The sequence below is a fragment of the Hyla sarda genome, chromosome 3, assembly GCF_029499605.1.
Source record: "Hyla sarda isolate aHylSar1 chromosome 3, aHylSar1.hap1, whole genome shotgun sequence".
NCBI classification, from domain to species: Eukaryota; Metazoa; Chordata; class Amphibia; order Anura; family Hylidae; genus Hyla; species Hyla sarda.
In genome coordinates this window covers 33,643,214-33,665,454 of record NC_079191.1, presented here as the reverse complement: position 1 = coordinate 33,665,454, position 22,241 = coordinate 33,643,214, and the positions used below count along the sequence as shown (strand labels likewise).

General features: G+C 44.7%; 1 protein-coding gene across 4 annotated transcripts in view; it reads left to right on the top strand.

Moving 5' to 3' along the window:
- The window catches only part of XKR5 (XK related 5), a 34,697-nt gene extending 24,770 nt beyond the window's left edge, over positions 1-9,927 (top strand). For 3 of the 4 annotated variants that reach the window (XM_056564036.1, XM_056564033.1, XM_056564035.1), the window contains exon 7: positions 6,741-8,495. In XM_056564036.1, the coding sequence (XP_056420011.1) occupies positions 6,741-7,816 (1,076 nt within the window). In that variant the 3' untranslated portion in view covers positions 7,817-8,495. Of the gene's footprint in view, positions 1-6,740 lie in introns of all 4 variants that reach the window. The other variant, XM_056564034.1, reaches the window with a different exon arrangement.
- Positions 9,928-22,241: the final 12,314 nt, after the last annotated feature.

The following is a 22,241-nucleotide window of genomic DNA, read 5'->3' as shown; positions in this document are numbered from 1 at the left end:
CATGCATGCTGGGAGTTGTGGTTTTGCAACAGCTGGTGCACCCCCCCCCCTGTGAATGTACAGGGTACATTCACATGGGCGAGGCTTTTACAGTGGGTTTCTCGCATCTTGAGATGCAGCAAATTTTGCGCCGGGAAACTCGCTGTAATCCCCCGCCCATGTGACTGTACCCTAAAAACACTACACTACACTAACACAAAATAAAATAAAAAGTTAAAAACACTACATATACACATACCCCTACACAGCCCCCCTCCCCCAATAAGAACGTCCGGTACGCCACTGTTTCCAAAGCAGAGCCTCCAGCTGTTGAAAAACAACAACTCCCAGTATTGCCGGACAGCCGTTGACTGTCCAAGCATGCTGGGAGTTTTGCAACAGCTGGAGGCACCCTGTTTGGGAATCACTGGCGTAGAATACCCCTATGTCCACCCCTATGCAAATCCCTAATTTAGGCCTCAAATGCGCATGGCGCTCTCACTTTGGAGCCCTGTCGTATTTCAAGGCAACAGTTTAGGGCGACATATGGGGTATCGCCGTACTCGGGAGAAATTGCGTTACAAGGTTTGGGGGGCTTTTTCTTCTTTAACCCTTCATGAAAAGGAAATGTTGGGGTCTACACCAGAATGTTAGTGTAAAAAAATAAAAATTTTTACACTAACATGCTGATGTTGCCCTATACTTTACATTTTCACAAGAGGTAAAAGGGAAAAAAGCCCCCCAAAATTTGTAATGCAATTTCTCCCGACTACAGAGATACCCCATATGTGAGCGCAAAGTGCTCTGGGGGCGCACAACAAGGCCCAGAAGGGAGAGCGCACCATGTATATTTGAGGTGATTTGCACAGGGGTGGCTGATTGTTACAGCGGTTTTGACAAACGCAAAAAAACAAAACCCCACATGTGACCCCATTTTGGAAACGACACCCCTCACGGAATGTAATGAGGGGTGCAGTGAGAATTTACCCCCCCACAGGTGTCTGACGGATCTTTGGAACAGTGGTCCGTGAAAATGAAAACTTGTACAGCCCACTGTTCCAAAGATCTGTCAGACACCAGTGGGGGGCAAATGCTCACTGTACCCCTTGTTACGTTCCTCAAGGGGTCTCGTTTCCAAAATAGTATGCCATGTGTGTTTTTTTTTGCTGTTCTGGCACCATAGGGGCTTCCTAAATGCGATATGCCCCCCGAGCAAAATTTGCTCTCAAAAAGCCAAATATGACTCCTTCTCTTGTGAGCACTGTAGTTCGCCCGTAGTGCACTTCAGGTCAACTTATGGGGTACCTCCATACTCAGAAGAGAAGGGGTTACAAATATTGGGGGGGTATTTCCTGCTATTAACCCTTGCAAAAATGTGAAATTTGGGGGGAAACACACATTTTAGTGGAAATTTTTTTTTTTTTTACATATGCAAAAGTCGTGAAACACCTGTGGGGTAATAAGGCTCACTTTATTCCTTATTACATTCCTCAAGGGGTCTAGTTTCCAAAATGGTATGCCATGTGTTTTTTTTTTTTTTTGCTGTTCTGGCACCATAGGGGCTTCCTAAATGCGACATGCCCCCCGAGCAAAATTTGCTCTCAAAAAGCCAAATATGACTCCTTCTCTTCTGAGCATTGTAGTTCGCCCATAGTGCACTTCAGGTCAACTTATGGGGTACCTCCATACTCAGAAGAGAAGGGGTTACAAATATTGGGGTGTATTTCCTGCTATTAACCCTTGGAAAAATGTGAAATTTGGGGGGAAACACACATTTTAGTGAAAAAAAAATATTATTTTTTTTTACATATGCAAAAGTCGTGAAACACCTGTGGGGTATTAAGGCTCACTTTATTCCTTGTTATGTTCCTCAAGGGGTATAGTTTCCAAAATGGTATGCCATGTGGTTTTTTTTTGCTGTTCTGGCACCATAGGCGCTTCCTAAATGCAACATGCCCCCCAAAAACCATTTCAGAAAAACGTACTCTCCAAAATCCCCTTGGCGCTCTTTCGCTTCTGAGCCCTCTACTGCGCCGGCCGAACACTTTACATAGACATATGAGGTATGTGCTTACTCGAGAGAAATCGGGCTACAAATATAAGTATACATTTTCTCCTTTTACCCCTTGTAAAAATTCAAAAATTGGGTCTACAAGAACATGCGAGTGTAAAAAATGAAGATTGTGAATTTTCTCCTTCACTTTGCTTCTATTCCTGTGAAACACCTAAAGGGTTAAAATGATGACTGAATGTCATTTTGAATACTTTGGGGGGTGCAGTTTTTATAATGGGGTCTTTTGTGGGGTATTTCTAATATGAAGACCCTTCAAATCCACTTCAAACCTGAACTGGTCCCTGAAAAATAGTGAGTTTGAAAATTTTGTGAAAAATTGGAAAATTGCTGCTGAACTTTGAAGCCCTCTGGTGTCTTCCAAAAGTAAAAACACGTCAATTTTATTATGCAAACCTAAAGTAGACATATTGTATATGTGAATAAAAAAATTTTTTTATTTGTAATATACATTTTCCTTACAAGCAGAGAGCTTCAAAGTTAGAAAAATGCAAAATTTTCAAATTTTTCATCAAATTTTAGGATTTTTCACAAGGAAAGGATGCAAGTTACCACAAAAATTTACCACCATGTTAAAGTAGAATATGTCACGAAAAAACATTCTCGGAATCAGAATGATAACTAAAAGCATTCCAGAGTTATTAATGTTTAAAGTGACAGTGGTCAGATTTGCAAAAAACGCTCTGGTCCTTAAGGCCAAAATGGGCTTGGTCCTGAAGGGGTTAAAAAATCTTTACCCTTCCTCTACTTTTTTTAGCAGCTGTATGCTACAGAGGAAATGATTTTCTTTTTTTGAATTTCTTTTCTGTCTGACCACAGTGCTCTCTGCTGACACCTGATGCCCGTATCAGGAACTGTCCAGAGCAGGAGAGAATCCCCAAAGCAAACCTATATGCTGCTCTGAACAGTTCCTGACACGGACAGAGGTGTCAGCAGAGAGCACTGTGGACAAAAAAAAGAACTTTTAAAAAGAAAATAATTTCCTCTTTAGCATACAGCAGCTGATAAGTACTGGAAGGGTAAAGATTTTTTTAAATAGAAGTCATTTACAAATCTGTTTAACCTTCTGGCACCAGTTGATTAAAAATAATAATAATAATAATAATAATAAAAAATAATTCCACCGGAGTACCCCTTTAAGGACGGAGGGTGTACCTGTACGCCCTGGACCTGTTCCCTAGCTGAGCCTGTGTCATAGCAGGGTGGTCCCGGCAGCTATCACGTAATATTCCCCTATGGGGAATATAAAATGGTGAAAATAATAAATAAATGTGAATTAACCCCTTCACTAATAAGTTTGTTAGATAAATGTTAAAAAAAATTGTTAATTAAACCACAGTCAGTGGCATATATGTAAAAAAGAAAATACCAAAATTCAATATTTTTGGTAATTTTGTATACCCTTAAAAAAAAAAAAAAAAAAAAAAATGTAAAAAGCAATCAGAAATGGTACCAATAAAAACTACAGATCACAGAGCAAAACATGAGCCCTCATATAGCCCCATATGCAGAAACATTTAGAAAGGTATAGGGGTCGGAAGAGGATAATTTTAAATGTACCAATTTTCATGCACAAAGTTAAAGTGATATATTTTTCACAGAAGTAAAACAAAATCAAACCTACCGTATTTATCGGGGTATACCACACACCGGCCTATAACACGCACCCTCATTTTACCAAGGATATTTGGGTAAAAAAAGGTTTTTACCCAAATATCCATGGTAAAATGAGGGTGCGTGTGTGCGCGTGTATACCCCGATACACCCCCAGGAAAGGCAGGGGGAGAGAGGCCGTCGCTGCCCGCTTCTCTCCCCCTGCCTTTCCTGGGGTCTAGAGCGCTGCTGTCGGCCCTTCTCACCCCCTGGCTATCGGCGCCGCTGCCCGTTCTGTCCCCCTGACTATCGGTGCCGGCGCCGATAGCCAGGGGGAGAGAAGCGGCGCCGACAGCCAGGGGGAGAGAAGGGGCAACGGCACCCATTGCCGGCGCCGCTGCCCCGTTGCCTCCCCCCATCCCCGGTGGCATAATTACCTGAGTCGGGTCCTCGCTGCTGCAGGCCTCCGGCGTGCGTCCCCTGCGTCGTTGCTATGCACGGCGCCGTTCAGCGCATAGCAACGACGCCGGGGACGCACGACGGAGGCCTGCAGCAGCGCGGACCCGACTCAGGTAATTATGCCACCGGGGATGGGGGGAGGCAGCGGCGCCGGCAATGGGTGCCGCTGCCCCTTCTCTCCCCCTGGCTATCGGCGCCGGTACCGATAGTCAGGGGGACAGAACGGGCAGCTGCGCCGATAGCCAGGGGGTGAGAAGGGCCGGCAGCAGGGCTCTAGACCCCAGGAAAGGCAGGGGGAGAGAAGCGGGCAGCAACGGCCTCTCTCCCCCTGCCTTTCCTGGGGCGGTATCGGCGTATAACACGCACATAGACTTTAGGCTAAAAATTTTAGCCTAAAAAGTGCGTGTTATACGCCGATGAATACGGTATATAAGTGGGGTATAATTTCAACCGTATGGACCTATAGTATAAAGATGAGGTGTAACTTTTACCAAAACGCACTGCATGGAAACGGAAGCCGCTAAAAATTACAAACGCAGGAGCTGGCGCCGGGAGCTCGTGATGTCATAGCCCCCCTCATGACGTCACGCCCCACCCCCTAAATGCAAGTCTATGGGAGGTGCGTGACATGACTTTTAGTCATGTATGGGCTGCTAAACCCTTTTAGGGTATTATATTGAGTTTTGAACCATGAGTTGTAAGGGCGGTCCCCCCCACAGCTTCTGCCCGCCCCACCTGCCTTGATTGTTAGATCTCTCTCTGTTTAGGCATAGGGTGAGATTGGTCAATCTAGCCCAGATAGGTGGGAGAAGCTGACAGAGACAACCCTGAAAACATGAGGTACAGAAAGTATGACGGCGATGTCTTGTTCTCTTTAAATTATCTGTCATTTGTAATAAACATTTATAATATATTAGCCTATTTAAATCACTTTGTAATGTACTTTATAAAACTATGTAACTTTGTGTTTAATTAACCCCTAAACGTTTGTCCACCAGGGTGTCCTTCTGGTCCTGCCTGCGGGCCTGCTTGTAGATCTTCTGCAGCAGCCTGGCAGAGACAAGTCAGAAAATGCAGGAAGGACCTCAGCACAGTGTAGTTCAGAGTTCAGAGAGCTGAGGGGTGTGTGTGGGGCCTCAGTCAATCATAGCCAATGTTACGCTGAACTGCTCTGCGCTGTGTGTAGCAGAGTGAGGGAGGAAGTTCTCCCCTGTATGGCTTCAGATGATGTCATGCCTGCTGGGGAACGCCCCTTCCTAGTCTGTGGAGCTCACTGAGACTGAGCAGAAAATACAGAGCAATATCAAGGTAGCAAAAAAAAATTATAAAAATAAAGGCAGGGGGTTATTTATCATGATGGGGGCAGTGAACTGGGAGGATTATAAAACTTTATCAAGCTCATGACAGTTACTCGAAGTATCTGGACACCTATAGCCTGTAAGACTTTTCAGACACCATTTTAAAACTGCGTCTTTTTGCAGGGATCCTGGATGTCTGTTATTCCTCTGTATTGTGCTTGTACCATGCCATACCATACGTTGTACCATGACTTCTATGTGTGTCTATACCCTAAAGGTTTAAAGCAGTGCTCTTCAACTTGCGGACCTCCAGATGTTGCAAAACTACAACTCCCAGCATGTAGAGGTCCGCAAGTTGAAGAGCACTGCTTTAAAGGGGTACTCCAGTGGAAAACTTTTTTATTTTTAATCAACCGGTGCCAGAAAGTTAAACAGATTTGTAAATTACGTCTATTAAAAAATCTTAATCCTTCCAGTACTTATTAGCTGCTGAATGCTACAGAGGAAATTATTTTCTTTTTGGAACACAGAGCTCTCTGCTGACATCTCTGTCCATTTTAGGAACTGTCCAGAGCAGCATATGTTTGCTATGGGGATTTTCTCCTACTCTGGACAGTTCTTAAAATGGACAGAGATGTCAGCAGAGAGCACTGTGTTCCAAAAAGAAAATAATTTCCTCTGTAGTATTCAGCAGCTAATAGGTACTGGAAGGATTAAGATTTTTTTTAATAGAGGTAATCTACAAATCTGTTTAACTTTCTGGCACCAGTTGATATAAAAAATAAATAAATAAATAAATAAAAAGTTTTCCACCTGAGTACCCCTTTTATATCAACTTTAGGTTCACATTGCTGTTGGGTTCTGCTTTATGCAGTACCGGAGTACCCCTTTTAAAGCAGTGGTCTCCAACCTGCAGACCTCCCAGATGTTGCAAAACTACAACTCCCAGCATGCTGGGAGTTGTAGTTTTGCAACATCTGGAGGTCCGCAGGTTGAAGACCACTGCTTTTAAAGGGTAGCAAGGTGGCTTGGTTGTGGTGGTAAGAGTGGGCAGGAGAGGAACAGTGGATGTTGGAAGTTCGATTGGGGGTACATACAGACTAAAAGCCTTCTCGCATCACGTCTAACACAGTGTTTCCCAACCAGTGTGCCTCCAGCTGTTTTAAAACTACAACTCCCAGCATGGCCGGACAGCCTTTGGCCATGCTGGGAGTTGTAGTTTTGCAACAGCTGGAGGCACCCTGGTTGGGAGACACTGGTCTAACAGAAGTTTTTTATTTATTTATTTATTTTGTGTATGTTGCATTTTGTGGTAATGTGCTTTCTATTGTGTTCCGTAGGCTGTGCCGCCTTGATTATATATTACACCCTCCTGCACCCCAAATCGACAGAAATCTCTCAGAGCTTCAAAAAAACTGGATCTGGCGGTCATGTTAGGGAAGAAGAGTCTGCTTACTCCTTCAAGTGGTGGAATAGATCTCGGAAAGAGGTGTCAAACGACGCGTTTCAAGGAGAAAACTGTAATCCAAAGACTGCAGACCAGGATACGGTCAACCAGGAAGATCTTCCTTGGAGGGAGGTTGCCGAAAAACACCATCGCCTGTTGCTTCTGAAGTTAGCCATGAAAACCGGAAACCTTTCGAAAATCAATGCTGCCTTTGGTGACGGTGGAATTGGAGACCTCTTCTGCCTTCAAGATGGAGGAGATGCCCAGCACCCTATAGTCCTGAATAATAGTCTATCCGAAGGCCATGGGAAAGGGGGCTTCTTAATGTCTGAATCATGGTCACTGGGCAGGACACCAGTGGATACTGGACAAGGACGCATGTATGGTACACAAGAGTTCTCCAATTACGAGAGCCTTCAAGAAGAAAAGGACTGTATGGTTGATGTGGCCCCTGGGAAGATATCGGAGGTGGCCGCTTCTTGCTCTCCAAGCAACCGGATGATTGGGAGTGGCACGCTGTACTTTAGTGCCCACACGGATGGCGTGATACCATCTGGCAATGGGACAGTATGCATTGTAGAGGTCCCCAAGAAACCCACAATTGACAGCCCCATAAAAGAACTGGACCCAGTCGAAAACCAGGATCTCCCAGTGGTGTGGGTCAGCCCTATTCATGGACTGGCTACCAATAGTAACTTCTGCAGGAGCGTTGACGAAGATGTGGGAAGTCTATGTGAAGATTCTGAGCTTACTAACGATGACTCCGGAATAACAGAGCCTTCAGGGACAAGAGGTTACCATTTATTATCTACTGGGGCTCTCCCTCCCTCCATGAAGGGAAGACTCATCCAAAAAGAGCAGCCTTGCTTCACCTCCACCCCGAAACCTCAAACCTCAGCAGTAGATGTCGTACCACGAGAGGAGATCAAAGCCAGGAGAAGGCTAGAACATTTAATTGCAAGAACGTAAGTGCAACGTCTGGAGGAATTCTGGATCACTTGACAGAAAAGATGGGCACTGGGGCATCTACTTCAATGGTTCTTGATGGTGGATCTTATTGCTAAGAGGGGCACCAGTACCATGACATTGTTGACTAGTTGTTAATGTACAGTAAAGATGGTACATGACTTGGTGCCAGTCAAGTATTTGAAAGCTCCCAAACTTCGTTACCTATAATGTATAGTGCAGGTTCTTCTCCACCAACTATACAACCATCAATGAGAACGTCCTGCGCGTAAGTTGTTATATCTTGGCGATCAATCACTACGGAATGTATACGTGCGTCACAAGGTCTGTTTGGATATATATATGTGTGTGTGTATGTTTATCTCTCTCATTGTCTGGATTTTTGTATGTGCTCAAAATTAGAAAAACAGAACCACCTTTTTACAGTTTTAACAATTTTTCTTTTTTCTTGCACGTGTTTTAGGCCATTAACAGCCTCGTCATAGCTGGTTTGCAATTTATGTTAGCATTTGTTGTAGCCTAAAATCATCTGGGGAAGAAAATGCTTAAAGAAAAGGGATGCCTATAAAAACACCAAAACAAAGCTAGTCCAGATGGCAAAAAAATGATTCTGAAAGTTTAAAACTAAAAAATAAGCCTCAAAATACAGCGTGTGAATATGATGTTATTAACCTCTATTATTAACGGTCTATGACGGGGGGGGGGGGTCACACTGGGTCGGTCCGGGCGGCTAATGAAAGCTGGGACCCTGGGCTAATAGCGTGCGGCACCGATTGTTGTGTTGTGCGCTATTAACCCTTTAGACTCATCTAAAGTACCAAAAAATACACTCCCGACAGCTCGGTCAGGCTGACAGGGACCATGGAGGTGAAATCGTGATGTCCCGATCAGCTAGAATGCGAGCGGAGGGTCCGAGCGGCGATTGATTGCGCCAAGCCTGAAATCCAGGCTTGAGCAATCAACCGCCGATAACACTGATCATTGCCATGTTAATGCATGGCAGTGATCTGTGTAGAAGATCAGTGTATGCAGTTTAATAGCCACTAGGGGGGAGCTATAACATTTCAAATAAAAGTGTGAAAAAAAGTTAATAAAGATAATTTTAACCCCTTCCCTAAGAAAAGTAAGAATCTCCCCCCTTTTGCCATTTAAAAAAAAAAAAAACGTGTAAATAAACATGTGGTATCGCCGCGTGTGGAAATGACCGAAGTATAAAAATATATCCTTAATTAAACCGCACGGTCAATGGCGTATGCGCAAAAAGTCCAAAATAGTGTATTTTTGGTCACTTTTTATATCATGGAAAAATTTAGAAAAAGCTATCATAAAGTCCAATCAATACAAATGGTACCACTGAAAACTTCAGATCACGGCACAAAAAATGAGCCCTCATACCACCCCATAGCGGAAAAATAAGTGTTAGGGGTCAGAAGATGACAATTTTAAACGTATTCATTTTCCTGCATGTAGTTATGATTTTTTACGACAAAATCAAACCGATATAAGTAAGGTATCATTTTAACCGTATGGACCTACAGAATAAAGAGGTGTAATTCTTACCAAAAAATTTACTGTGTAGAAACAGAAGCCCCCAAAAGTTACAAAATGGCGTTTTTTCTTCTATTATGTTGCACAAAGAATTTTTCTTTCCGTTTCGCCGTAGATTTTTTGGTAAAATGACTGACGTCATTACAAAGTAGAATTGGTGGCCCTTTATGGATAAGACGTGCACTTCAAAAAGGAACACTTATGGTGTTAAACTGGGTACTCTGAGTGCGTTTACTGCACAGTCACCTAAGTTTATGCAGAGTCCTATTGGCAATGGCGTTCTTCAGTCAGAAGCACAAATACCCGTCTTAAAAATGCTACTAAAAAGAGCATGTCTGTTATTGTTGGCTCTCGAAAACCGTAGCCTGGTACGAGCAGTATATTGTAATTTGGACTCTGGTTTGGGGGTTTATTCAGTATCTTGTTATAGCACCCCCTAGTGATGAAACTCTGTCATGGCATCTTATTATACTCTGTTCCAAATGCTGAGCAGGGGAGTACCCCTTTAACTTGCGTATGTGGGAACAAACTGTTCCGAACGCTGGAGCCGGCGCCGGGAGCTCGTGATGTCATAGCCCCGCCCCCTCAATGCAAGTCTATGGGAGGGGGCGTGACAGCCGTCACGCCCCCTCCCATAGACTTGCATTGAGGGGGCAGGACGTGACGTCATGAGGGGGCAGGGCTATGACGTCACCAGCTCCAGCGTTCGGAACAGTTTGTTCCAAACGCTGAGCAGAGGAGTACCCCTTTAATGAACTTCTTTAGATGTCAACTATAGGTCCTAACAATATTGGCAACAGCTACAGTTGTATGGTGTCTGGCATCCATTGTTTCATTCCCCCTGTCCGGTGCCGTCCTGCGTGTCCAACCTTTTGACACCAAGGATTGTGAACTGTCCCTTTGAAATGAATGGGATCAGTTCTAGCATCCGTTTCCCTCCGGACACCTGATAAATGTAAACCCATCCTTAGAGCTCTACGGTAGATGCTGCCAAAACGGCGCCTCCTCCTGACAGCACTGCCTGCTGTACATCTGCCTGTCCCCTAAATGCACAGAACGCTAGTAATGCTAAGAACAAGGGATGAGCGCAATTTCTTTGTGCTCAAAACACACAATTTTACCGAAAGTCAAAGCCCCTTTGACTTTAATTAAGAAGTCAATGTTTTAGCTGAATTTCCGCAGCATAATTCCCATTTAACACAATGTGCAGTAAATTTTGCTGAATTGGGACATGGGATTTTTATAATTTTTTTGGGAGAAGACTTGTTGGGGCAAACTACTTAAAGGGGTTACTCCGTTGCTTAGCGTTTGGAACAAACTGTTCTGAATGCTGGAGCTGGCGCCGGGAGCTTGTGACATCATAGCCCCACCCCCTCATGATGTCACGCCCCACCCCCTCTATTCAAGTCTATGGGAGGTGATGTGATGGCTCACGGCCCCTCCCATAGACTTGCATTGAGGGGCAGGGCATGACTTCATGAGGCGAGGGGCTATGACGTCACAAGCTCCTGGCTCCAGCGTTCCAAACACTGAGCAGCGGAGTACCCCTTTAAGAGGGGCATCTACCTAATAGGGCGTTGCCTACCTATCTGACTAGCCAACTACTTGGGGCTTCTACCTAATAGGGATGGGTGGGGGGAGGGCTTCAACCTAATCTCTGCTGACCTATCTTCTGATGGTTTCTACCTAAATGGGGGGTTCCTACCTACCTACTAGGGCCTTCTACCATATGATGGATTCTCTAACTGCTGGGGCATATGTTAGTTGAGTGTCAGTGAGGGCTTGTTATTCAGAGGCTACACAAAGTCTAGAGCCACCTTTACTGTCACATGACATTAATAAAAATTAATCGGTACTCGTATAGAATACGGAGCAGCCTTTTAAAGACAAGGGGAATAAGCAAAGCAGAAAGGTCTATGTGGTGCTATTTGAGCTGCAGAGCATGAGTGATGTCAGAGAAGGGTTTTTGTTTTTGATTTTTTTGCTTACTACTGCTGCACAGACCAGTAGCCTGCAGCGGTAGTTGTTACTATCTATAGTTTAAGGGGTACTCCAGGGAACTAAACCCATCCTTCCCTCTAATCAAGCTATATAATTCATTAGCTATATAGAGCTGTTTCCCTTTTTGGTTGTCACTTACATGCATGAAGTGAGAGAATGAGATCATCCAGCCATCCACTGTCTCTGTCGAAATCCCTCTCTGAAAGCAGCCCCCACCCTTATGAGACACACAGACTATGATGAGTCATGCGTTTTTTTTTTTTTTTTTTATAGTGCTGAGAACTGGTAGGTGTGTGTTGCCTCAGCCAATCTGACACTGAAGCTCTCTCCGTTCCTAAGAGCAGGAGGGTGGGGGCTGCTCTCAGAGAGCGAGCTGTCTGGCAAAGCAGAGTTGCAATCATTGCTGGGACATGTAGGCAAAGGGAGAGATTGATGACAAAGAATATCAAGCAGCCAGAGAAGACAGTAGAGGCTACAGGAGCCATGTATATCAGGCAATATGGTTGACGGGGAACATATCCAGGAAGTGTGGTGACTTTGGATCTTTATATAAATATTTCCCTGGAGTACCCTTTTAAGGACCTATAGTGTCCAGAGCAGCTTGTAATCTTGCTTTTGAGGGACCAGAATAATCGATGAATTCAGTCCTTGTAGAAGACTCTTAGGTTTACAGTTGTCTCAAGACGCACTTTATGGAGAAGGCAGGAGTGGTTTATGATGTGCGGACCTCGCACAGCGCACAATGTCCTCCATCACAGTGTTGCTCTTCAATGTGTTTCTTATGTTCGTCTGTGTCAGTGTTTCCCAACTAGGATGCATTCAGCTGTTGCAAAACAACAACTCCCTGCATGCTGGGAGTTGTAGTTTTGCAACAGCCGCAGGAAACCTTGTTTGAGAAACACTGACCTATGTCCATGAGTTTGTTGGAGGACATGCCCTTCTATGTAATCGTACATAATAGATCTTCTCAAACTGCAATGTCCCCATGAATGACCTAAGGTTCTTACTGTATCAGGCAGCATTCACACCACGTTTTTGCAATACAGTTCCCGTATACGTTTTCTATGTAAAAACCGTACAGAGACGTATTGTTAACCGTAGGAATTGACTCTCCATTGAAAACTGTATGCCAAAACATGCATCAGGTTGTGTCCGTTTTGCATCCTGTACAGTTTTGTCAGTTTTTTCCCGTACCCAAAACTGTAGCCTACCATGGTTTTTGGTCCGGATGAAAAACTGTATTAAACCGTATACGTTTTTTTTTTTTTTTTTGTATGTTTTTTACATGGGAACCATACAGAACGGTATGTGCGTACGGTTCCATCTGGTTTTCACCATACGGTTTTTGACTTTGCACAGTTATTTTTCTTGGAATTTCAATCAAACAAGTGAAACTTTATTCAAAATGGAGTGAAAAGTTGAAAACGTACACGTTTTTTTTTTTTTTTTTTTTCTTAAGAAAAACTGATGCAACCGGACATCATTTTTTAAACTGTATACGGGTTAAAATTTGTACACGTTTTGATACAGTTTAGTCCGGTTTTGAGTAATCAGCTTTTTCATCAAAAACCTGATACGGGAACTGTATTGCAAAAACGTGGTGTGAATGCAGCCTTCCCCATAAACTGGAATCCACCTACAATCCGGAATTTTAGGTGGGGACCGTTCTGGCTCAGGCAGACATAGGTGAATATAATGGATGGGGGGGGGGGGGGACTTATCAAAACTTGTTCAGTTGCCCATAGCAACCATTCAGATTGCTGCTTTCATTTTCAAAAAGGCCTCTGAAAAGAGACCTGATCTGATTGGTTGCTATGGGCAACTGCGCCACTTTCCCACTGCACAAGTTTTTTGCTAAACCTCCCCCAATGTGCGCCATTTACCCTACACGACTTTTCCACGCTTGCACAGTGACAATTCTTTATTGGGGGAGATTTATCAAAACCTGTGCAGAGGAAAAGTTGCCCAGTTGCCCATAGCAACCAATCAGATCGCTGCTTTCATTTTTAACAAGGCCTCTGCAAAATGAAAGAAGCGATCTGATTGGTTGCTATGGGCAACTGGGCAACTTTTCCTTTGCACAGGTTTTGATAAATCTCCCCCAATATTATTATTGCATTTAGCTACATTCTCTTAGTTGGGCTTCCAGTTGGCTGGAAATTATGTAAATATTTGTATTATTTTGGCATGTAAGTGACAGGGTGGTCATCTCGCCAATGCCTATGTGATCGAATTTATAAGTATATTTATGCTATATAATGTCATTTATTCAGTAATTAACACATTTCCATTATTCTGGATGTGCCGGATTATTGGAATTATTTTTTCTATATATTTTTCTGTATATCTCATCTACTTTTATACTGGACAGAAGGTCAAGGCTGGAATCTACTGAATATGTAGTACATGACGCCTTAATACTAGTCTTAATAATTTATTAAAGGGGTACTCCACTGCTCAGCGTTAGGAACAAGCCGTTCCGAACGCTGGAGACGGGAGCTTGTGACATCATAGCCCCGCCCCCTCATGACAGCAACCCCGCCCCTCAATGCAAGTCTATGGGAGGGGGCGTGACATCCGTCACGCCCCCTCCCATAGACTTGCATTGAGGGGGCGGGGTGTGATGTCATGTAGGGGCGAGGCTATGACATCACAAGCTCCCGTCTCCAGCGTTCGGAACGGTTTGTTCCAAACGCTGAGCAGCGGAGTACCCCTTTTTAATATAAATATATATATATATATATATATATATATATATATATATATATATATATATATATATATATATATATATATATATTATATAATATTTATAGCCGCTAAGTTTTCTTTAGATACATTTCTATATTTTTAATGTAAAGTATTTATTAACTCTGCGGTCTCGCATTAACCGGGACGTAATGCTATTATTGAAATAACAGACTCCACAAAGGACTCCTCTCAATGGGAGGCGGACGAGTGTGCCGACACATCCCATGATGCTTTGCTGTGCGGTATGAACTTTTTTTTTTGCTTCTGTGGTTTATGTTTCATTAAATATACATTTCATGTAGTCACTTTTAAGTTGTATTCTGAACAGAAAATACAATGTATCAAATAATTATATGTACAATAATGGTAGAAAATGGTACTAAAAGGTCTTGGAGAGTCCAATTTAAAGGGATAGGACCCCCCTTTACCAAGAAAAGAGTGCTGTGCCAACTATGGAGCGGCACTGAATCGGTTGGCATTACATTACTTTATTATGCTGAAATCCCCGAGATGATATAAAGAGTCCGCTCTGAGTACTCCGGTCATCAGACATATATATATTTTTTTTGACTGTTACTAATAATACGGTAAGTTGCTTTTGGTATCTCAATGTACTTCTTTATGAAATAAACAACAATGTGGTTATACTGGTGTGTGGCTCTGATTCTTTTGTTAAAGGGGTACTCTACTGCCCCAGTGTTTGGAATGTGCGGGCTGTGGGAGTGGTGACGTCATGGGCTCGCCCCTTGCGATGACACGCCCCCTCAACGCAGGTCTATGCGAGGGGGGTGTGGCATGGCGTCATGATGTCACGGGCACGCCCCTTGTGATGACTCACCCCCTCAACGTAGGTCTATGTGAGGGGGGTGTGGCGTCATGATGTCACTGGCATGCCCCTTGTGATGACACCTCAACGTAGGTCTATGTGAGGGGGTGTGGCATGGCGTCATGATGTCGCGACCACGCACCCAGCATTCGGAACAAAATGTTCCGAACGCTGGGGCAGTGGAGTACCCCTTTAAATAGGCACTATAGCTCCCAGCAATTGACGGAATTGCTGGGAGTTTGAACATGGCTGTCTATGGAGGAGCATGTAATCCAACCATCACCGGGATTCCTGAATAATAATAATTAGAGATGAGCGAACTTAAAGTAAATTCGATTCGTCACAAACTTCTCGGCTCGGCAGTTGATGACTTATCCTGTATAAATTAGTTCAGCTTTCAGGTGCTCCGGTGGGCTGCAAAAGGTGGATACAGTCCTAGAAAAGAGTCTCCTAGGACTGTATCCACCTTTTCCAGTCCACGGGAGCACCTGAAAGCTGAACTAATTTATGCAGGAAAAGTCATCAACTCCTGAGCCGAGAAGTTCGTGACAAATCGAATTTACTGTAAGTTCGCTCATCTCTAATAATAATACAGTATTCTGAGGTAAGGAGCACATGGCAATGTGCAGAGTGATGTGTATTCTTACCTGCTCCTCCAAACACAGTTCAAGGATGGGGTGACGGTATGTGATTACAGAGAATATGGCCGCTCGGAAGCATCTGTGTATATGTAAATTAATCTGTTTTTATTTTTACTATTTTCTGCAGTTGTTATAAGGGGGCCAAAGGGTTATATCCAAGATTAGAAGAAAAAAAGTACCACTTGTGTCCTCAGTTTGTGTATGGTATTGCAGCTCAGTTCCATTGAAGTCCAGTTGTAAGGTGTGATAGGTGTGAAGCTGTTTTTGAAAGAAAGCAATTATGCATTCGCTTCCTCCCTGAGTCTGCTGTGCTGTGTCTCTTCATTCAATCACTGCAGGCTGCTCTGTAACACCCTGCTGCAGCCTGATAGGACAGAAGTGAGCACAGAAGTATCCTGGTACCATCCTTACTTACTGGACTTTGTCCTTGTCTTTGCATCAGCTGGGACAAAGATGATGCTGCAGCCAGACAGGATTATGTTCTGGATGGTATGGGGACTCCTAGTGGTCTGTTTTTTTTTTTTCTCATTCAACAATTTCTACAAAAAGGAGACAACCTTTGTTTTTATTTATTTTTAATTCAAAGAAGGACATATTCATACAAAATCTAGCATAGATATGAGGGGGGGGGGGGGGGTGCAAGGAGATGTTTCAGCCCCCAACACTTCAGGAACACCACTTTGTACCAGAGAATGAAAGCATTTTTCTTCATTCTGGAAGCTCCGACAGATATATGAAAAGTACCATGTGCTACCTAACAGTGTCCACAGTATGGATCGTGAATTTCACCTGACAGTTACCCTTTAGGGCTCATTCACACTGTGGAAATTTAGTTGTCTGTCTTCAGAAGGCTCTGTCAAAATCAATGACGGTAGGACGGTGCCGACATGTTTCATCTCATAGATGGCAATGCAGTCCGGCTGAACTCCGCCCTAAGGGTCTATTCACGCTAGGTATCGGCTGATATTCACGATTTTCGAAGGTATCGGCAATTACCATGCCGTTTAATGCGGGCGCTTTAAATCCATGAACTGCAGCAGCTTTTGTGGGGCCAGAGACCACCGCCTGCTTCTCTCCCCCTGCCTGTCCGGAGTCCAACCACCACCGCTGCCCCATTGCCTTCCCCAATCCTTTGGTTTTATAATTACCTGTTTCCGGGGTCCGCACTACTTCTGGCTCCGGTGGTGTCCTGAGCTGTCACTGTGCGCTGGGCCACTGATGGTGACGTTGTGTTGAGGACGTCTCTAGTCATTGCGCTGTGTAGCGCACAGCAACAACGCAGGATGCCGCAGGAGCCAGAAGTAGCGTGGACCCCGGGAACAGGTAATTATATCCCCCGGTGAGTCTGTCAATGGTGAATGCCAGGCTGGTGACCGGGGACAACACTCCTCCGGGTACAGCATGCTCCGGTGAGGGCAGCAGGGGCAGGGCTGCGGAGGGGTGGCTGAGGCTGAACTCACTCAACAGCTTCTCAATCTCCATTGTGCAAAGCGGCGGGGTTGGACTCAGGACAGCGGCGGTGGTGGTTGGACACACACGGTGGACAGCGACGGTGGTTGGACTCAGGACCCCAGGACAGGCAGGGGGAGAGAAGCGGGCGGCGGTGGTCTCTGGCCTCGCAAAAGTCGCTGCAGTTCATTGATTTAAAGCACCCGCATTAAATCATTGAACTGCAGCGGCTTCTGCGGGGACAGAAATAGTTTCAGGGTATACCCGCACACACGCACCCTCATTTTACTGATATTTGGGGGGGGGGGGGGGAAATTAAAGGGGTACTCTGCCCCTAGACATCTTATCCCCTATCCAAAGGATAGGGAAGATGTCAGATCCCGCCACTGGGGACCCCCGGGATCTACCATGCAACACCCACCTTTAGCGGCTTCCGGAACCGCTGGAGGTCCTCAGGCTGAGTCCATCTCGACCACGAGGACGGAGCATAGTGACGTCACGGCTCTGCCCCCGTGTGACGTCATGCTCCGCCCCCTCAATGCAAGTCTATTGGAGGGGTGTGGCAGCTGTCACGCCCCCTCCCATAGGCTTGCATTGAGGGGGCGGAGCGTGACGTCACTATGCTCAGACTCCGTGATTGCCAGCAATCGGACCCCGAGCGAACACGCTCTGGGGACTGATTCTAACTGGGTGCGGCATGGAAGATCACGGGGGTCCCCAGCGATCAGGCATCTTATCCCCTATCCTTTGAATAGGGGATAAGATGTCTTAGCGCCAGAGTACCCCTGTAAAATGTATGGAATATCGGTATAAGTTATCGGATATTGCCCTGAAAGTTCACAGGTTCTCGGCTCTAAAAAATCAATATTGGTCGATCCCTAATTCACACGGCAGGATTTCCGCTTGCGGAATTCCGCCTCAAGTTAAAGCCCATAGACTTCTATAGGATTCCGCACTCCCATTCACACTTCTGAATTTCCTCTTGCGGAATCCCATAGAAGCCTATGGGCTATAGGAGATGGAGACTAAAAATAGTGACACCTAGAGTTTCACTATAAAGTTAGACTTCTCAAAGAAAATGACTTCTCAAAGAAGAGGCTTCACTGTACAATAAGGGCCCTGAACTGAATACAGTAAATCAATACATTTTATTTTAGGATAAATGTTCTTTTTATATCCACGTCAATGAGATACAGAGGAGGCAAGAAGCTCTCAGCATTCATCCGGCAGCCTGGGATCTCACCTGTCTTGGCTCAGGCCCCAGCACATTTGTTCCTATTGTTTGTGCAGTGGGCCCTGGGTCATGTGACATTTCTTAACAATGTAAGTACAGGTCATAACGGTGACAATAGGTAAAGGTCACTGCTGACGACCAACTACTTCATATCCTGCAGTCACAAGCATTGGTATATACAAAGGACTATGAAATGTAAACCGGACCGGATAACTACCGCAAGGGTTATACGGCTTTTTGTGCATACGTTTGTTGCAATTTTTTTGTGCAAACTTCAATTTGCGCAGAAAATGCTGCTACTTTTTTTTTGCTTCCACACCACATAAATTATTTTAAAGGGGTACTCCTTTTTAAAATCAACTGCTGCCAGAAAGTTAAACAAATTTGTAAATTACTTCTTTAAAAAAAAAAAAATCTTAATCCTTCGAGTACTTATTAGCTGCTGAATACTACAAAGGAAATACGTTTCTTTTTAGAACAAAGTGCTCTCTGCTGAGTCATGAGCGCAGTGCTCTCTGCTGACATCTCTCTCCATTTAAGAACTGTCCAGAGCAGCGTATGTTTGCTATGGGGATTTTCTCCTACTCTGAACAGTTCCTAAAAAGGACAGAGATGTCAGCAGAGAGCACTGTGCTCGTGATGTCAGCAGAGAGCACTGTGTTCCAAAAAGAAAATAATTTCCTCTGTAGTATTCAGCAGCTAATAAGTACGGGAAGGATTAAGATTTTTTAATAGAAGTAATTTACAAATCTGTTTAACTTTCTGTTTAATAGAAGTAACTTTAATAGAAGTAACTTTCTGTTTAATAGAAGTAATTTACAAATCTGTTTAACTTTTTTGCACCAGTTCAATTAAAAAAAAAAAAAAAAAGTTTTCCACTGGAGCACCCCTTTAAATTAACTTCTTAGGCTAGGTTCACATTGCTGTTGGGTTCTGTTATATGCAGCTCTGCTGGCAAGCCTGATGCCAGGACGGGAGTTTAGCGCTTAAAAAAAAAAGTGCATTTTCTTTTTCCCCATTAAATGCTGATAAATTACCAGATCCCCGTTGGACCCTATTCAAGTTAATGGGATCTGTCGGGACCCGGTGGAGTCAGTTGTGCTCAGACTTGTTTTGGGGCTGTTCGGCACCAACAAAAAAAGTCAACCATACCCAGAATGGGACGGAACACAACAGCAATGTGAATCTAGTATTAGCACTTGTTGAGAGAAGAAAACCAGAGAGCACTATGATCCCAGCTACACACGTGTCAGGTAGTTAGCAGGATCGGCAGAAAGCAGGGCAGCGGCCGGTATCTTCAATTACATCACTACTAATGGGGTGTGAAACTCTAAAGTGGAAGGATTCTGAATCATAGAAATGTAGAAGATAAGCTTGCACTCACCATTCCTGTAGTATACTCTTCAGCCGTTTTCGCACAGAGCCGTGTGCTTCTTCCGGCCTCGGAGGCCAGAAGAAGCACATGGCTGTGTGCGAAAACGGCTGTTTGCCTCTGAGTGCCCTGCATCACAGAGCTTGTTTGTTTATATACACTTTCTTGTTTATATAGATGGGGGATGTTCTGGAAGGTGGGAGGAACCTGCCCAGTTTTAGCCTTACTTACTTTCATTAGAGGCAAGAAGTCTAGTTTAGTTTAGCAAAGGCCCCTTTCACACTACCATTATGTTCCTGCAAAAACTCGCGTCAGAAAGTCCCATTCATGTCAATGGGATTTTTTGACCATCCTTTAGCATTCATTGTGACTAATGTCTGTTATTTTTGATGGTGCAGATAACGGAGCATGAACTAATTTTTTTCCGGTCAAAAATAACGGAATAACGGATGGTAAAATTTTAACAGTGTAGTCTATGGGTGACTGATGTTCACAAACAACATCCGTTATTGTCCATTATTTTTATGTTCCGTTATTGCTACTGAGCATGCTCAGTACATCATCACAACCAGGAAGTCACATGGAAATAAAATAAAGGACCTAAAATAACGGAGCATGGCGAATGGCACATGTCCGTGATTTTGACAGAATGTCCATCAAAATTGGTCATCAGTTATCATTATCATTAACATTATTCGGTTATTTAATCTATTTTTTTCATGACCCTTTATTGCTGAATTACGGGTGTCAGAATACAGGAACATACCGGTAGTGTTAAAGGGGCCTTAGAGTGATGGCGGTAAGAGGAGTGCCCAATCCCTATTGCTTTCACAAATTTAGGCCTACACCCCAGGAACGCCTGAAGCATACCGGCCTCTGTGGAGGAAAGCATATACATCCCAGTGGACACCACACATCCTATCTTACCAGAGAAAGAAATGAGCAGTTATAGAATCACTGGAGAGCCACAAAGGCTTCATTGTTGCACTTGGGCCTGTTTGGTTTTCAGGCCAGGCCTAGTATCCTTCATGGCTAAAAAGTAAATACTTATCAGGACTAAGGGTACGTTCAGACAAGCGGATTTACAGTGTATTTTGCGCTTCAGATCCGCCGCTGAAGGAACTCTGGGTGGTGCCTTTACGTGTGCCTGCTTGGAGCGGCAATACGCCACTACGCGCAGACATACTGAAATGATGTGCGAGTCGCCGCGCATGCACAGTGCACTCGCACACATCACGGCCGCTCCCCTCTGCTCAATGAGCTAGACCGAGAGCTGCTGCGATGTGCGAGTATACTGCGCATGCACGTGGCGAATCGCACATTGCCGCTCCGAGCAGACATGTAACGGCAGCATATAGAGGTCCTTCAGCGGTGGATCCGCAGTGAAATATGCAGAAAATCCGCTCGGCTGAACGTACCCTCACACCACATTGTGTTAGGGGGTGGCTATATGAGGGCAGAATGACTATATGAGGGGGAATAACAATATGCTATTCTGCCACATATAGCCGTTTCCCCCACATATAGCCGTTTCCCCCTCATATAGCCGTTTCCCCCTCATACAGCTGTTCCCCCTCATCTAGCGGTTTCCCCCTCATATAGTGGTTTCCCCTCATATAGCCGTTTCCCCTCATATAGCCGTTTCCCCCTCATATAGCCGTTTCCTCCTCCTATGGTGGTTTCCCGCTCATATGGCCGTTTCTCCCTCATATAGCCATTTCCCCCTCATATAGCCGTTTCCCCCTCATATGGCCGTTTCCCCCTCATATGGCCGTTTCTCCCTCACATAGCCGTTTCCCCCCCTCATATAGCTGTTTCCCCCCCCTCATATAGCCGCTTCCCCCTCATATAGACCTTTCCCCCTCATATGGCCGTTTCCCCCTCATATGGCCGTTTCCTCCTCATATAGCCGTTTCCCCCTCATACAGTCGTTTCCTCCTCTTATAGCCGTTTTCCCTTCATGTAGCTGGTTTCCCCACATATAGCCGTTTCCCCCTCATATAGCGGTTTTCCCCTCATATGGTGGTTTCCCCCTCATATAGCCGTTTACCCCTCATATCCTCATATAGCCGTTTCTTCCTCATATAGCCGTTTCCCCCTCATATAGCGGTTTTCCCCTCATATGGTGGTTTCCCCCTCATATAGCCGTTTCCCCCTCATATCCTCATATAGCCGTTTCTTCCTCATATAGCCGTTTCCTCCTCATATAGCCATTTCCCCCCTCATATAACTGTTTCCCCCCTCATACAGCCGTTTCCTCCTCATACAGCCGTTTCCTCCTCATATAGCCGTTTCCCCCTCATATAGCCGTTTCCCCCTCATATAGCCGTTTGTCCCTCATATAGCACCCCCCCTCATATAGCGCCCCCCCCCCCTCGCCTCAAGAGGGGAATGGCTATTTGAAATGCATATCGAAATCGCAATATTTACCTCCATAATGGCAATCGCACATTTTACCCTACTGTGCACTCACTACATTGTCAGACTCTAAATTCTGCCCAGAGATGCTGGGAGTTATAGTTTTGCAACAGCTGGAGGACCACAGTTTGGAAACCGAGGCTGTCACCCACCTTTTCTAGAATCCTGAAAGGCAAATGACATGCAAG